Below are 16,130 nucleotides of genomic sequence, written 5' to 3'. Positions count from 1 at the left end.
TATTTTCATATGGTAACACGCCGTCTACTTCAGAAACTGAGTCAATATCACATTTTTCTGGCATTGAAAACCGTGTAATGAGGAATTAGGCTGCAGTCAACTTTACACAGCCCAGAGAAAAACTAGTTTTGCAGTTTTTCTATTGTCGACAAAGATATCTAAAGGAGTCGAGATGGTCTTCCGATGACCTTCACAACAAGAGGCCGTACAGGAATAATTTACGCGCTTCGGAGACCACGAGAGAACAAAAACGTGTCTTCTCAAGACCGAGAGATCAGCTCGTTCGGCTTACACCAGCACTCCCTTGGTCTGCACTTGAAAAAGTCAGACGTCTGCTTTGAACCTCCTCTTGGTAATTCTGCTCTCCTTTCCCCTCGCATTCCTCAGCCTTCTTAGGACTCCTACCTCACATGTCTACATAAACTTTCTCAGTCCCCCCCCCCCTCTTTCCACCGGCCCTGGCGAAATGCTTCAAATTCCTCCAGCACGTAGAGCCCTGGGTGTATTAGAAAAAGAGTCCTGAGCTAAGCTTCCCATGCCCCCGCAACTTAAATCAAATCATCTCTTTGGTTCCAAGAGTTCTCAGAAGCTAAGCCCTGCACTTCCAACATTTTTCAGTCCATACTGTAAGTATTAATTCCTGAAACTTTTGAAAAATTCACAAGGCTATGAAGTGCAGCCAAAGGAGGAAAAAACTCCACCTCATGGGGATGACCACATAGCCTACAGGGCTCGCGGTCGCACTCATCGTCTTTATTACCTTATAGAATGGTGGATATTTCTGAATACTGCAGACAGCTTGAGTTACACAAGGTAACACATCGGCAAAAGGCTTAGAATCAACATGCAAAGGAGGACTTAGCAGGCTATTGAAGTGTCAAAGACCATATCGGGGTCATTGACCAAATATGGTGGTGCTTTGAAGAGTGACCGGCATTCAGGGGGTATTCAGTACATCGGTATAGATCCGGGAAAACAAATCATCCAAACAGATGCATGATGGAGTTCACACGGAGTCTCTCAACACAAAAAGTGCATGTCTCTCTGCTTGCCGTGTGATTACCGCACGGCAAGTGGTGCCGGAGCACCAAACCAACAGCTTCTACCACCAAACCATAAGACTGCTGAATAGTTATTAATCAAATGGCTACCCGCAATATTAGCACTGACCTTTACATTTTTTTGCACTGACTCTATGCACACTCACTGGACTACACACCCACTCATGCATACTACACAGACTCCGACACACACACACAAAACACCACATCTGCATATTGACGCCACACTTTCACACCAACACAACACACACTGCTGCTCCTCTGTTTATTATCTAACCTGATTGCCTAGTCACTTTCACCCCTACCTACATGTCCCTATTACCTCAATCACCTGAACTACTTCATACCCCAGCACACTGACTCGGTACCGGTACTCCTTGTGTAAAGCCTCATTATTGTTATTTTATTATGTTACAAAAAAAAAGATTATCACCACCAGAGGCAAAAACCAGCACTATCAACAGCTGGGCTTAAGGGAAACGCTACCTTAAAACTTTAGACAGACCGAATAATTTCAGACAACTTAACAATGTGGAGCAGTGTGCTTCACTCTACATACTGACCTAGTCGTATAGTCTTAAAAGGAGAGGGTACTAACCAAAAGCACAAAACAACTACCATTTACTAAAACTGCACTAACAGACCAGTGGCACATTCATGTTTTACAGTGGCATGGATATTCAAAACTATAGCTTCATGACACTGTGCAATAAAATAAGAATCCTATTCTAGATTCTCTGGCCCAAGGGAAAAAAAATGAAAGAATGGCTGCATTCATCTGGAGTGAGGGGGATAGGGGAGAACGTAGCAAGATAGACAGTGGAAGAGAGAGAGTCTTTAATGAACAAAAGGGGAGTGATGCAATGAGAACATGCCTGATGGGATTTTTCTATTTTTTTTCCCAGGCAGAATTTAGCCCATTAATTCCAGTTGAGGAAGCCTATTGGGACATGCCCAGGCAGTTTCCATTGTCACAGAGTGCAGTGTTATTTTGAAAGCCTCAGAGCGGGCCTGTGAGCTGGGCACCTGGTTTAATATCACGTTATAAATTTAAGGCCTGTTACCTCCCGGCCCTCCGGTGCCAAGCCCCGTTCCTCTGACAATAGCGGGCGCGATGCACCGTCTGTCTTCCCCTTATTGCAAAATGTTTATGAAGCCCCCCTGACACCGACTGTACTCAATGCGCTGCGGTAAATGGTTCCCGTGGAAAGGTCTTTTTTGAAGACAGATAAGGCGCCTTGAAATATAGGCCAGCTCTCATTTTCCAAGAGGCTGCAATCCTGACATTTACAAAGGTTGATAATTTTTTTTCATTCAATTATTATTGTCTTTGGAGATTAGAGTGGTATTTGATCTTGCAACCTTTCGATTACTGACCCAACGCTCTAACCACCAGGCTACCTGCCGCCCCCTATATACTGCCTATTTCGGGCGACATGTAGCCTCGTGGTTAGAGCGTTGGGCCAGTAACCGAAAGGTTGCTAGATCGAATCCTCGAGCTGACAAGGTAAAAAAGTGTTGTTCTGCCCTGTTAATGCACTGTTCCTAGGCCGTCATTGTAAATAAGAATTTGTTCTTAACTGACTTGCCTTGTTAAATAAAATGTTAAAAAATATATATATATATATATATATTAGAAGTCGACCGTTTAATCGGAATGGCCGATTAATTTGGGCCGATTTCAAGTTTTCATGACAATCGGAAATCTGTATTTTTGGGCGGCGATTTAACAGATTTTTTTTTTACACATTTATTTAATCTTTATTTAACTAGGCAAGTCAGTTAAGAACACATTGTTTTCGATAACGGCCTAGGAACGGTTCAGGGGCAGAAAGACAGATTCACTTTTTCATTCAAACATCACTTTCGTGCGTTTTGCCAGCATGACTTCAAACCTATCAACTACCGAGATGAGGCTGGTGTGACCTAAGTGAAATGGCTGGCTAGTTAGCGCGCGCTAATAGCGTTTCAAACTTCACTCGCTCTGAGCCTTTCGGGTGGTTGTTTCCCTTGCTCTGCATGGGTAACGCTGCTTCGATGTGGTGGCTGTTGTCGTTGTGTTGCTGGTTCGAGCCCAGGGAGGAGCGAGGAGAGGGACGGAAGCTATACTGTTACACTGGCAATACTAAAGTGCCTATAAGAACTTCCAATAGTCAAAGGTTAATGAAATACAAATGGTATAGAGGGAAATAGTCCTATAATAACTACAACCTAAAACTTCTTACCTGGGAATATTGAAGACTCATGTTAAAAGGAACCACCAGCTTTCATATGTTCTCATGTCATGAGCAAGGAACTGTAACGTTAGCTTTTCTTACATAGCACATATTGCACTTTTACTTTTTCTCCAATTTAAACCAAATTTAAACCAAATTGAACATGTTTCATTATCTACTTGAGGCTAAATTGATTTATTGATGTATTATATTAAGTTAAAATAAGTGTTAATTCAGTAGTGTTGTAATTGTCATTATTACAAATACAATATATATATATTTTTCTTCTTCAAATCGGCCAGCTTTTTTGGTCCTCCAATAATCGGTATTGAAAAATCCTAATCGGTCGACTCTATATATATATATATATATATATATAAATAAATAAAGAGGCATTACAGTTGTTGAGAGGTATGACAGGAATGTTGGAGTTTAAATGCATGTTTGGGCAGCATTGTCTATTCCAAGCTTTCCAAACCTAAGAGGCAACCATGGCACCTAGGCCAAAATACATCACTGTCTCCATCTGTATAACACGGGACTTGAACCCAGTGCCATTAAGCTGCTGTCTCTGGTCATGCTACCGTAATTCTGATGTTTCCTGTCTTTGGTCTCTACATTGGCAGCTTAACAGCGAACATGACGGACGGGGGGAATTTCGAAAGGAGCATCATCTCTCGCTGTTTGATTTTAAGTGGCTGTCTTTCAACACATGAAACCTCAAGACTCGGTACGCCAAGTACCATTTCACTTTGACATTCAGTCAGTTACGCTTTGATAGCCAATGCATAATCCAGAGAAAATAAACAGCCAGCTAAGCCTCTGTCGGTTACCCCCTTTCACTGCGGTAAACTCCATTTTGATTGGGGCAATGATCGGAAAACAACGACTTCACATTCAGCTGAACACGCCACAGGGAACTGCAGTTCTTTTCAAAGTAACATGGGAACACAACGCCAAGATAGAGAACTGAACATGGTTTCTTGGCCCAACCATGGAAAATGGTTTCTTGGCCCAAGTTTCAGCATTCTAATTATCCCAGTAAACTTCACTAAAATTGAATTTGATGCTTTTCGATCCTGTCAAATGTGTGACAAAACATGGAGTTACTGCAGTCTTGTATGTGTCTGCAGAATGTCTGTGCAACCATTACTTTACATGTAAAAAGAAAAGAACAATGTCACCAACCATTATTAGCCGTTGGTCTCAATTGACTAGATTAGCATGACAAGAGTTCATTCGCAATCGAGCACGCCATCTGCACGCGGCACCTTTACAGGTTTTCAACCAAAAAAAATACTTAACGGGCTGAGAGAAGCAACAAACTTTAACTGGGGAAAGTGTGCTTTTCATTTAGCATCCTACAATCAACTTCGGCCCGCTGTACATTCCTGGTCCCGTCGCCCCAGCAACAGCGCTCAAGTAAAGACCATTACAAGTCATGTGGCTCTTTTCAGTGTGCTGAAGGAGTCACACTTCTGGCTTGAGCTTCTGCGTATAGAATCAACAAAAAAATAGAAGGGACCGGGCACGGGTGCTTGGGTTCAATCAATCTCCCATGAAGCTTTGGTTGTGCAGACACGGCTATCGCCTCCCACTATCGCCCCACCCCACTCACCCTGGGATAGTGAAGGCAGCCAAACATGAAAAGACAAAAACCATTCGGCACATACTTCCCTTATCTGGCATCACTAAGGGTCGGCCCTACCTTACTCTCGACAGGAAGGGCAATGGGGGGGGGGGGGGGGGGGGGCAATTTGGGGAAGAAGGCCCGATTTGAAGAGGGGAAAACACAAGCTCACAGAGATTTGCCATTAAACATCAAACTATTTAATTTGCCTCCACAAAGAGCTCTTTCAGCACACCGGCTGCCTCCAACTTGAAGCGAAAGGGCAACGCATACATTATCCAATGAGCAAAGGGCAATGCATACATTATCCAACGAGCATCTGGACGGAAGAGGTGATTCACTGGGGCTGTTTGAGACTCCTTCCCTTTTTCCTACATAAATGCAAACACACCACATGAAGGCCTACACATTTGTACACCTTTACTACTAGTACATTGTAAGCCTGGAGACTTATCAATATGCATTTTCAACTCTTTTTTCCAATGCTCTTCTTCCTCCAGTTAAGTGAATCAGTGCAAATAGAATTTTCACCACAGTTCACAAAGTAGGCTAACGAACTAAAAAAGACAGTCATTCGATAGTGCTGTCAAAACAGCATCAAAACAAGCAGCCCCTGGAGAAGAAACACAACGAGAGAGAGTCTGGTCGAACGAGCTCTTTACGTCAAAGGCTGAAATACAAGGTATTAGGAGTTCTAACAGAAAGACGCGCTTAATTGATCACAGAGGACCCCAACCCTGACCTCATAAAACGGCAATCAATCCTTTGTTGGCAAGCACCAAGTCTAATTGATCTACTTGGAGAACTGTCTGCGTCGACAACAACGTACCAGTAGGGGACATATAGGGTCTAGGTCCATAGCTTACCTCACCACTAATCAAGCACAGCCCACGACAAACATCATCCACCCTTCCCTCAGCAATAACAGCTGCATTACTGTCTTTAAAAAAAAAATATTAGGAACGTTGGTGAAAGCATTCATAGTGCACTGAAGAGTGAAGACCATTAAGAGTCGATCTCAATTTAGATGCACGGAGAGAATGGAATGTCCAGTGGCTTTGTCCCAAAATGAATGCCACTCACCACCTCGGCAACCCCACAACAACAACTTCTACTCGTGATGAGGGGGGTGTATTATATATATATCAACGATATCGCAATATAGCTAGGTGGCTGTACCTGCACCAGTATTTTTCCTTCAGTGCTTGTTCTCCATCTACTATGACTGATCAAAACTTGTTTCTTCATGGCTCTCTCTCTTGCCCCTCTGCAGCAGACGTATTGTGAGCAATATGTTTGGAACATCGAATCGCAATAAAATCACAGTATAGATTCGCAATATATATTCAGTAGAATCATGAAAAATACAATAAACACTTTATTGGCACCTAAGTATTGTGATAAGATCTTATTTTGAGGTCCCTGGCAATTCCCAGCCTTAAAATTCTACGCCCAACCACAACAGCCACCCTTTCACTTGAAGCCTGAACTAGCCTACTTTGTGAGAAGAGTCCATCTTGTTGTTCTTAGCTCTGTATCATGACCTCAAGCTCCAGCTGTTTGTTCCTTTTTCTAACTGAATGTTCATTAAATCAAGGAACTAGATTCCATGCCTGGCCCTGGAAACATCAATCAGGAGAGCGGCATACCTAGCTGGCCTTAAGTGTGTCAGGCCCCCGTTAGCTCGATAACCCCAACAGCAGTGTCTGAGCACACGAGGCCAGAATTAACTTGGACTGCACACAACATCTCACCAGGGCTCCACATAGCCCCCAGCTCTAAACATGTTTGTGTGATGTGCAGACGTAAATACAAGGGCCAGAGATCCAGATGGGCCCGGGCCAGACGTTTGGCAGATATAGCCGTCTACAGTCGGACAATAAGAACTGGATAGGGGGAAACATGTTGATTCCTATCTTAGAAGTAACAACTTTCTGGGTTTTGCTAATCTTATCTTGACCTAAAAATGGCTGAATTACTGCTGTTAGCAAAGACAAAACCCTGAAATGGGTTAACAATATATATATTGAAAGCTGAAGTTACATAAATGAATTTCCGCCTCTGTTCACTGAACTAAATTAAGCTGGTACCTAACTATAAAGTTCAAGATTTAGGCTTAAGGGGATAAACTGAGAGCCAAAATTGTATCTTCTTGGCGGTAAGACGATAGGTATGGGAGTCAAATTGGCACTGAAGACCTTGTCATTTGCACATTCCTCATCACTACCCCTCCATTCTCAAACCCGGGGTTTCAAAAGGATACAGGGGATGAATAAAGCATGCATATACAGAGAACATGAGATTCCAAACGGCATTTAACTTAACCAGCCACAGATGTTAGCCAGCCTTCCCATACTAGCCACCTCAGAAAAGCTTTTCCAGAGCTTAAGGTGTGTGTGTGGTTTCTGGCATGTACCCTTTCGTTTTAGCACTTTTCCCATTTGTTTTCTTCTCTTCTCAACCCTTGTTATTCTACTTGTCGGAGAGCACTAGCTGTGGCTGCATGACTTGTTGAAAGTGATGCTGGGTGTGTTTGACATCGATTTCTTGTAGTGCATAATCCTCATGTGGGAACCTTGCACCCCCTTTCCCCTGCTCAGAACCAGACCAACCCCACAAACCACCTTCAGTCAATGCATGAATTCCCAGGAGGCACACCGTTGCCTTGGGCATATTTGGTTTGCTACCAGCTCTGGCTGTGAACCCTAACAACGGGACTGAATAGCAGGGCAATCCTATCATTGCCACTCCTGATAAATCACTCTGACGGCCATGGAGGTCGAGGGCAGGGGAGGAAGAGCAGGTCAGGAGCTCCCGGTGACCTGCATCCAATACATTCAGGAGTGGGATATCAAACAAGAAGTGGGTGTCCCTTACGGAAACAAGAACACTTCAAAGATTTCGTCCCAAGATCCACAGCCCCAAGCCAAGGGCCGATTCTCAACTAACAAACCACAGATCAGAAATCTCTGTTGCCTAAATATAAAAACTTTGTTTCAAATGTCAATTCCCTAAAGAGTGCATTGTGTGTGAGAAAGTTTCTAAAACTTTGATGAGTGGGACCGAAGCCATTTTTAAACCAATCTCAGATGAGTTTCAAATTGCATTTCAAGAATCAAAGGCTCGCTCCAGTTCGCTCTATTTACATTTTCCCTCTGTATCTTTGAACAAAAGAGGTAGAAATATCTACAAGCAACAATCTGACAACTACCCCAGAGAGAACAATCACACTAAGACTGGACAGGCACAATAGCCGACAGATGGTCCTTAAGGAGCAATGCTTCATGCCAGCTCATCCCGTCATGCTAAATTTACCAGCAAAGAAAGTGTGATTTCCCCACAGGTTCATGGAAGGCCCAACTAATTTACTCCACTTAATAAAGTGTATGCCTCCACCTGAATCTAAATTAACATTCTCTCGTCAATTTCTCATTTAGATACTTTAAAATCTGTGAATTACATTTCCAGAGACTTTGCATTGAACTTCCAGACTTAGGGGATAGACTACATATATGCTAAAAACCTAATGTTTTATGCATCAAGTTTCATTTGTACATTAAATATGTATATTCCTATGCAGAAATACATTTTAAAAAGGGAAAAACTGGCACTAAGCCACCCAGAGAATGGTACCTATGTTTAAAACGAAGGGCAGCAAATCAGGTCTGACGCACCCAAAACGGGGGTGACCAGTAGCTTTTTGTGGCAAAACCGTTTTAATTCCAGACTGTTTATTTTTAAACCCTTGGCACAGGTGTTGTAACGTCCGTGAGCAGCTGAAAAAATATTACTACTTTCCTTTTAAGACCACAAAGAGGCCAGCAAAGTGCATATCGCCAGCAACACAACCATTTAGATTTGCAATACTAAAGCAGATATGACAATCACAGAAAAATACCTATTTCATTGTGCAAACAATTTCCATCTCATGTGGGATGAGCCAGCATGAAGCATTATTAAATTTGCATATGACTCATTTTTCAACATTGAAACAAAATGCAGTGTTCAGCACAACAGTGCTTGTGTGGGAAAGTGGGAGTCAGTGGGTAAAATCACTAAGCAACCCTCTTAATTCCACGGCAACTAGTTTGGAATGTCTACTACAGGTCTAGGAGACAGCTGCTCCAGCTGTTCCTGACATCAATTCTCTTTTCTCAGACAGAAAAATGAAAGGAATCAGGAAGCTTAGCAGTTCTCCAGGAAGCGAACCTCACCTCTATTCACCATTTCCCCCCACCGCTGATATTTCGGGGGGGCATGGGCAGAAGAGCACAGTCTGCACAGATACAGGGGATTGTACCCCATTTTGCATCCCAGTCATTTACAATTCATGCATGCCCATTTGGTGCCTTAAATAATCAATTATAAACCAAATGGGCCTCCACATAGGGGCAATATGGTAATGACAGAGGAAAAGAAAGTGAGAAACTCACCAGTCTCTTCATCAATGGTGAATATCCCTAGGCCAGAACCGTCCCGTATGGAGTAGTGTATTTCTCCGTCTCTTCCTTTGTCTTCGTCCTGAGCCGTTACTTTCATTACGGATGTCCCAATGAGGACGTCCTCTTTTATAAATCCCTTATCCACAAACGAGGGGAACCACGGGCGATACAGATTCTCATTTACGTCCACTACATCCACCTCAATAAAGCATGTTGACGATAAGGAAATGGGCTTCCCTTTGTCCTTGGCTTTCGCCGTGAGGTTGTACACCTGCTTTTTCTCGTAATCCAGATTCTGCAGGATGCGTACCGCGCCGCTGACTTTGTCCACATCGAAGTTGCCATCCCCGTTATCGATGAGGCTGTACCGTACCTGACTGAACAGCCCGACATCCGGGTCATGAGCCTCCAGCCACATAATCACAGTGCCGATCGGGAGGTCCTCCCTCACCTTCACACCGTAATTTGACGGGATGAATTTGGGAGGATTGTCATTGACGTCCTCGAGAATGACCTTTAGCAACACTGTAGACACGAGTTGAGGTTCATTAACGGCCTGGTCACGTGCAGCAATCTTCAGAATGTAAACCGGGTGCACCTCGCGATCCAGTGGCTTTTTCACAGTCACTACTCCAGTCAGCTCGTCAATGGCAAACTGGTCAGTGTTGGCCACAATTGAATACCTGATTACTCCGTTATCTCCCTGGTCCTTATCGGTGGAATCCACCTGGACAATTTCAGTCCCCACTGGTGTGTTTTCACTTATTTCCACCGAATATGAGTCTTGCAAGAACTGCGGACTGTTATCGTTAGCATCCAAGATCTTAACGTCTAAAAGACGGGAGGAGGACTTCTGGGGTATTCCTAGATCGTAGACTGTGACGTTCAGTGTGTAGTGGTCCGTCGTTTCCCTGTCCAGTGGAGTGTGAACCAAAAGCCAACCGGTGTTCATATCTACAATGAAACGACTCTCTGTATCTCCTCCTGAAATAACGTACACCAGTTTTCCGTTAAAACCACTGTCTGTGTCTGAGGCGCTTAGATGGACTACTCTAGCCCCAATCGGAAGGTCCTCTTTGACCTCAATGACACTGGGGAAGGACTCTGCAAACTGAGGGGAGTAGCGGTTAACCGAATGGATGTCCATGAAGTTATCGTCGGGCTCAGTTGGGGCTTGGATCTTAGTGCCATGAAGCAGCTTTTCTGCCAACATGGTAGCAACCCCAGTGTCGACGCACTTCAGTTGGACAGGCTTGCGAGCTGTGATGACAGTGATGTTCATAGTCATTGGTTCAGTCTCATGCTCTCCATCACTGGCTCTGATGTGTAAGCTATGGAAGGACACTTTAGCTGCCTCCCCTTCGCTCAGTGTTCGTTTCAAAGAAAGCACACCCGAGTTGGAGTTCAACTCAAAGAGATCAAGATCATTCCCAGCTTTTATGTCGTACCGCACGAGCTGTAATTCGTCTGCGTCAATAGCAGACACCGTCGTTATCTGCTCTCCCACGCCATGGTCTCTAGGCACCGTGACTTCACAGTCGACATTTTCGAATAGAGGCTTATTGTCATTCAAGTTATTCAGTGTGACAGTAACTGATGCCTCCACCTCCCGTCGGAAAGGGGTACCCCAGTCTGAAGCCCTAATTTTGAGATTGTAAATCCTTGGCATCAGCTCATAATCCAGTTCCTCTGAGGTGCTGATGACACCAGAGAAGTAGTCGATGACAAACGGCTGCGGGCTCACGTTGGCAATGCTGTAGGTCACATATCCGTTCTCGCCACTGTCCAGATCAGTGGCTTTCACTGCTAACACATTGGTCCCTACGGGTACATTCTCATCCACAGTGGCCTTGTACGAGGTCCGTTGGAACTCAGGGGCATTATTGTTAACATCTATAATGTTAATGATAACCTTAGTCGCTGCCTTTTTGTCAATGGTAATAACTTGTAGTTCAAATTGTGTGGCATAATCCGCATAGATGGGTCCAGTTGTGGTGATTAAGCCAGTGTCTGGATTAATAGCAAAACGATTCTTCTCTGCCTTATATCTGAAAGCATACTTCAACTGTGGATACTTTGGCAAGGCAGTTACCATGGCAACAGGTGTATGGAGAGGGGCAAATTCACTGAGATTGACCCTATAAACAGCACGTTCGAATTTAGGGGGGCCCACTTTAAACTGTGGGGATGTTACATGTACCACTTTCGCTGAAGAAAACTGTGGGGGACTTCCTTTGTCCTTGGCCTGTAACGTGAGGTTGTATCCGAAAGTCTGGGTGTCCCAGTCTACATCCTTGACCGCTTTGATTTTGTACTCCTTGCTCCCGGGACTAGTTCTCAGGGCCTTAAACTGCTGGAGGGGGTCGCCCGCCACCACGCTCAACGACGCAATCTCCCCATTTGGTCCCTGGTCGTTGTCCTCAACGGTCACTATAGCATAGGTAGGGTCGCGGTCAGTGCCCGAGGGCGCCAGGGTGACGGCGGTGATGACAGGCGCGTGCTCGTTGGCCTGCTCCACCCTCACCGTCAGCTTGGCCATGCTACTGAAGCCGCTGCTGCCGTAGAGCTTCATGCCTCGGTCCACGGCCAGGATCTCCAGGTCATACAGCTTGGTCTCAGCGTGATCCAGCTTGCCCGTCAGCGTCACCACCCCGCTAGTGGGGTGGACCGCGAACATATCTGTCCACTCCCGGAAGCTGTAGTAGTACTCCCCGTTCGTCCCAATGTCGGCGTCCGTGGCTGTGACCTTGGCCACACTGGTCCGTATGGCCGTGTTCTCGAGCAGCGAGACGCTGTAGGAGGTGGGAGAGAAAAGAGGCCTCAGATCGTTGGTGTCCTGGACCTGGACCTTGACTCGGGTGCGAGCCTCTACGTTGGTGCCCCTCTCCACGGCTTTGACAGTGAGCAAGTAGTGGTCTTTGACCTCCCGGTTCAGAATGGCAGTGCTGCCTCCTTTGGTCCTTATCCTCAGGAAACTAAAGTCTCCCAGGACGTAGTCCTCTGCTTTGAAAAGGTTCTCATTGTCTCCTGACACTATTTTGTACCGTATCTCCCAGGTGGGGTCTGTAATGTAGATGCCCATCTTCGCATGACTCTCTAAGTAGGTTTTAGCAGCAGAGTTCTCGTATATGGTGGCATTGTAAACAGAGTGAGTGAACTGCAGGACCAATGCAGTCTCCGTCCTTTGGTTCCCTGTGCAGCCGCAGAGGAGCTGCAGGATCAGCACGAGCAGTGAAGTCAAGTATTTCCCCATTTTCGTACCGTGTTCTCTACCAAACCACCTGGAGACACACAAAACAGAAGGTTAGAATCAAGCAAAAATAAATAAACATAAAATGAAACATTTAATTCATTTTTCAGAAAATCTCAATAGGACTGGATCAGTGCTTTAATTTAAGAGCATAATAAAATACGTCTTTATGCTAACAAGCAAAAGGGCTTAATGTTGAACCTTCCTAAGAGAACTGTGGTTTTACAGTGGCACGGTGAATGGCTGTCTTTAATATCTGCTCGACAAAGCTCTCTAACCTTATCCCTCTCTTTACTGTGAGCCTCAATGGACTCCTTTAAATGGCATGACAAATGATGGTCAGGCTGATGAATGGGTGTTATGTTAGAGGGGAAGAGGGAGAAAAGATATAGGCCAAATAACTTATTTATCTTAGCCGGCATTCCTCTTAATATTTCAGCAACAGGTTTAACAGAAAAGACACACTACGTAAATATGTTTTACTGTTTCAAAGCACAATTCAGAGACCAGTCTCTTCACTTCAGAACATATATAGTAATTTAATTCAACCCTCTATGTAGAAATGATGACGGGGGTCATTGGTAATGACCAAATAGCTGTAAGGCATTCAAGTCTCACTTATTCCATTACAGGTCAAGCGAAAATGGACTTCAAAGCTATGATAAGCAGATTTCACTATTCCTTCTACCAGCCTTTAATTGTACATCTTTGAAATGCTTTGATCTACATGTCATTATAAAAAAATAGCTCAAGCAGATACATTACACGAAGAAAGGGTTGGAAATGGTGGAAAAGTGGTACTGTCCTCGCATAACCAGATATGCAAACTGACTCAAAATAGACGGTCTAACACGAAAGGAAGTGACATTCAGGCATACAGGTTTGTGCTCATATTGGATTTCACATGTATATCACAAGTACATTATTATGCCTGGAAATAGTGTATGATCAAAACAACTGAATTCTAGCCCGAAAAGCTGTTTCTACACTGACTCTGGGGCCTTAGTTCCTGAGCTTTTCTACTTTCTGTCTAGTAGGCTGTGCTATAATAAACACAGCGCTGCTCTTTGGGCTTTTAGAGGGTTGCCATCCGGAAAAGCACATCCCAGCCTAATGACGGACACTGCTGTCCAGCTGCCTTAGATCATGCTGAATGTATGTGGGCAATAGACTACATCTATACATTTTATGGGGCTAGTAGCATAATGCATGCATGAGAACTTTCAACAACAACAAAAAGTATGCCTTGAGGATATATTCCCCCCCCCCCTGAGGATTAGGATAACTATTCATGTCTTGAGTGTAGGGCTTTATGGCACGGTAATATCAGGTTAGTAAGCAATCGTAAGTAAAATAAATACATGTACAATGTTTTTTATTTTTTATTAAGTCTGTATACACATCCAGGATTTTTCGACTGCTGAACTAGGCTATTCCTGGCAAATCAATGAATGACAAAACACACACACACACACACACACACACACACACACACACACACACACACACACACACACACACACACACACACACACACGTTTTCCCATGTTATATAGAATAATGAACTTTTTTTTACTGAATTCATATTCTTGGAGGATGGCAAAAGACAAAAACTAAACAGCTTCGTGAAAATCATTGCTTGCTGTCTGTTGTTTATTTGTCCAACACATCCACCAGCGATCCCCATTCCAATTCATTTCACGTAGACACCGCAGCCGTGCGGGAGCCAGATGTATGGACTGTTTAAAGAAATGGCAACAATGCCCGAACCGCCAATACAACACAACGTGTAAAACAATTCCCACACATAAACAAAAAGCGTAAAACAGTGACCAACTTCCAAAGCCTCTCATTTCGATAGTAGCCGATTTAATACCTTTCCTAAACACTTTAAAACGTTAAACTTCACTGGAGGAAGGAAAGGGCTCTGTGATTTCTGTCCACTGCTCGAGCGCCACTGACAGAGAACTAGTCCGGTCGGACTATCTCAACTTTTATTAACTCCGATTCACAAACCACAAAAACAACTTGCTCATTTACAGGGAAAGCAATACAACAAACACATCACATTACATACCTATTGCCTCATTAACGGCGTGGATTTGGCGGTTTTTCATGTAGTTTGTAAGGTACAAATGTCTGCATGGTAACTACGTGGACTTCCCTCTCCGCGACTCTTTCCACTTCTTCTCGTTGCTCCCTTTCTTCAACACTGAATTCGCCCAGTATCTCTCCGCGTTGCGCACGCCCGGATCTACTTTGCTGGCATGAAGATAAAACAACCAGCTCGCTCCCCCGCTTTAAGAACCGAGATAACGGTTAATTTTGATCGGCTCTATTTCCTAATCTAATTTCAATGATTTATTCCTTCCTATGCTATAATTACTATTATTATGTGTTTTATGCAACCTTTATTTAACCAGGCAAGTCAGTTTAAGTACAATTTATTATTTACAGTGACGGCCTACCCCTGTCAAACCCGGACGACGCTGGGCCAATTGTGCGCCACCCTATGGGACTCCCAATCACTGCCGGATGTGATGCAGGCTGGATATATTAATAGGCAAATCATTTAAAATATGATTTCATAGGGACAAATCATGCCAATACCTATGCACTATTATCCTATATGATTGCATATGACATGCATCCATAAAGTGAACATTACAATTTATTCCCCCAATGTAGGCTTACAACGTTTTGGCACATTTACGCACGGTGCCAATATTGTTTGAGGTAATCCAAGCAAATTGAAATAGTTTTTTGGGTGTAGGTTTGATTTGTTCTAAATACCGTTTGTGTGAATGGTATCCCTATTAATCTAAACAATGGCCTATACAGTAGTGAGGTTCAAATATCCTACAACCTTTTATTATGAGCCTATGTGGGGGAAAACGTGTTTTCCTATTTACAACCTCAAATTTAATTTAGACGTGTGCAACGAGAGGCAGTGCACATTTACACGCATGCTATTCAAAAAGTATCTTCACGCTGGAATATTCGTAGTAATAAATTTGCGATAATATCTTATTCCCGAAATTGTGCGCATGGGAGTGTGACCGATATGCGATTGATGGCGCTCTCTCACTATTGTTCAGGGTATTTTCTCTCCAAAGCACTGCGCTCTGGACGGCACATGCTGCTGCTCACCCATAACTTTATAGTGTGTGTGTGTGTGTGTGTGTGTGTGTGTGTGTGTGTGTGTGTGTGTGTGTGTGTGTGTGTGTGTGTGTGTGTGTGTGTGTGTGTGTGTGTGTGTGTGTGTGTGTGTGTGTGTGTGTGTGTGTGTGTGTGTGTGTGTGTGTGTGTGTGTGTGTGTGTGTGTGTGTGTGTGTGTGTGTGTAGTGAGAGTGGAATCTTGGAGATTGTGAAGCATAGGCTGCCAGTAAAATGTACTATTAAAGCCTCCTCGGAAGTTTATCATGTCAATAATGTTGATGGTGATCATTATGAAAGACTCTTGCTATTTTCAATTGTTTTATGCAATACATTATCGTTACTCTATCAGTGTAAAGCAATGCTATTTCCTAG

At 43.9% G+C, this 16,130-nt stretch overlaps 1 protein-coding gene across 1 annotated transcript in view; it reads right to left on the bottom strand.

The window, feature by feature from the left end:
• LOC124001586 (protocadherin Fat 1-like) overlaps window positions 1-14,822 on the bottom strand; it is a 99,810-nt gene extending 84,988 nt beyond the window's left edge. The window contains 2 exon segments of the mRNA XM_046308499.1: window positions 9,341-12,630; window positions 14,677-14,822. Of these exon segments, the coding sequence (XP_046164455.1) occupies window positions 9,341-12,602 (3,262 nt within the window). The 5' untranslated portion in view covers window positions 12,603-12,630; window positions 14,677-14,822.
• Between the last annotated feature and the right edge of the window lie 1,308 nt (window positions 14,823-16,130).

This window comes from Oncorhynchus gorbuscha, linkage group LG17, assembly GCF_021184085.1.
Source record: "Oncorhynchus gorbuscha isolate QuinsamMale2020 ecotype Even-year linkage group LG17, OgorEven_v1.0, whole genome shotgun sequence".
Lineage (NCBI taxonomy): Eukaryota > Metazoa > Chordata > Actinopteri > Salmoniformes > Salmonidae > Oncorhynchus > Oncorhynchus gorbuscha.
This window is presented reverse-complemented; position numbering and strand designations above follow the sequence as displayed.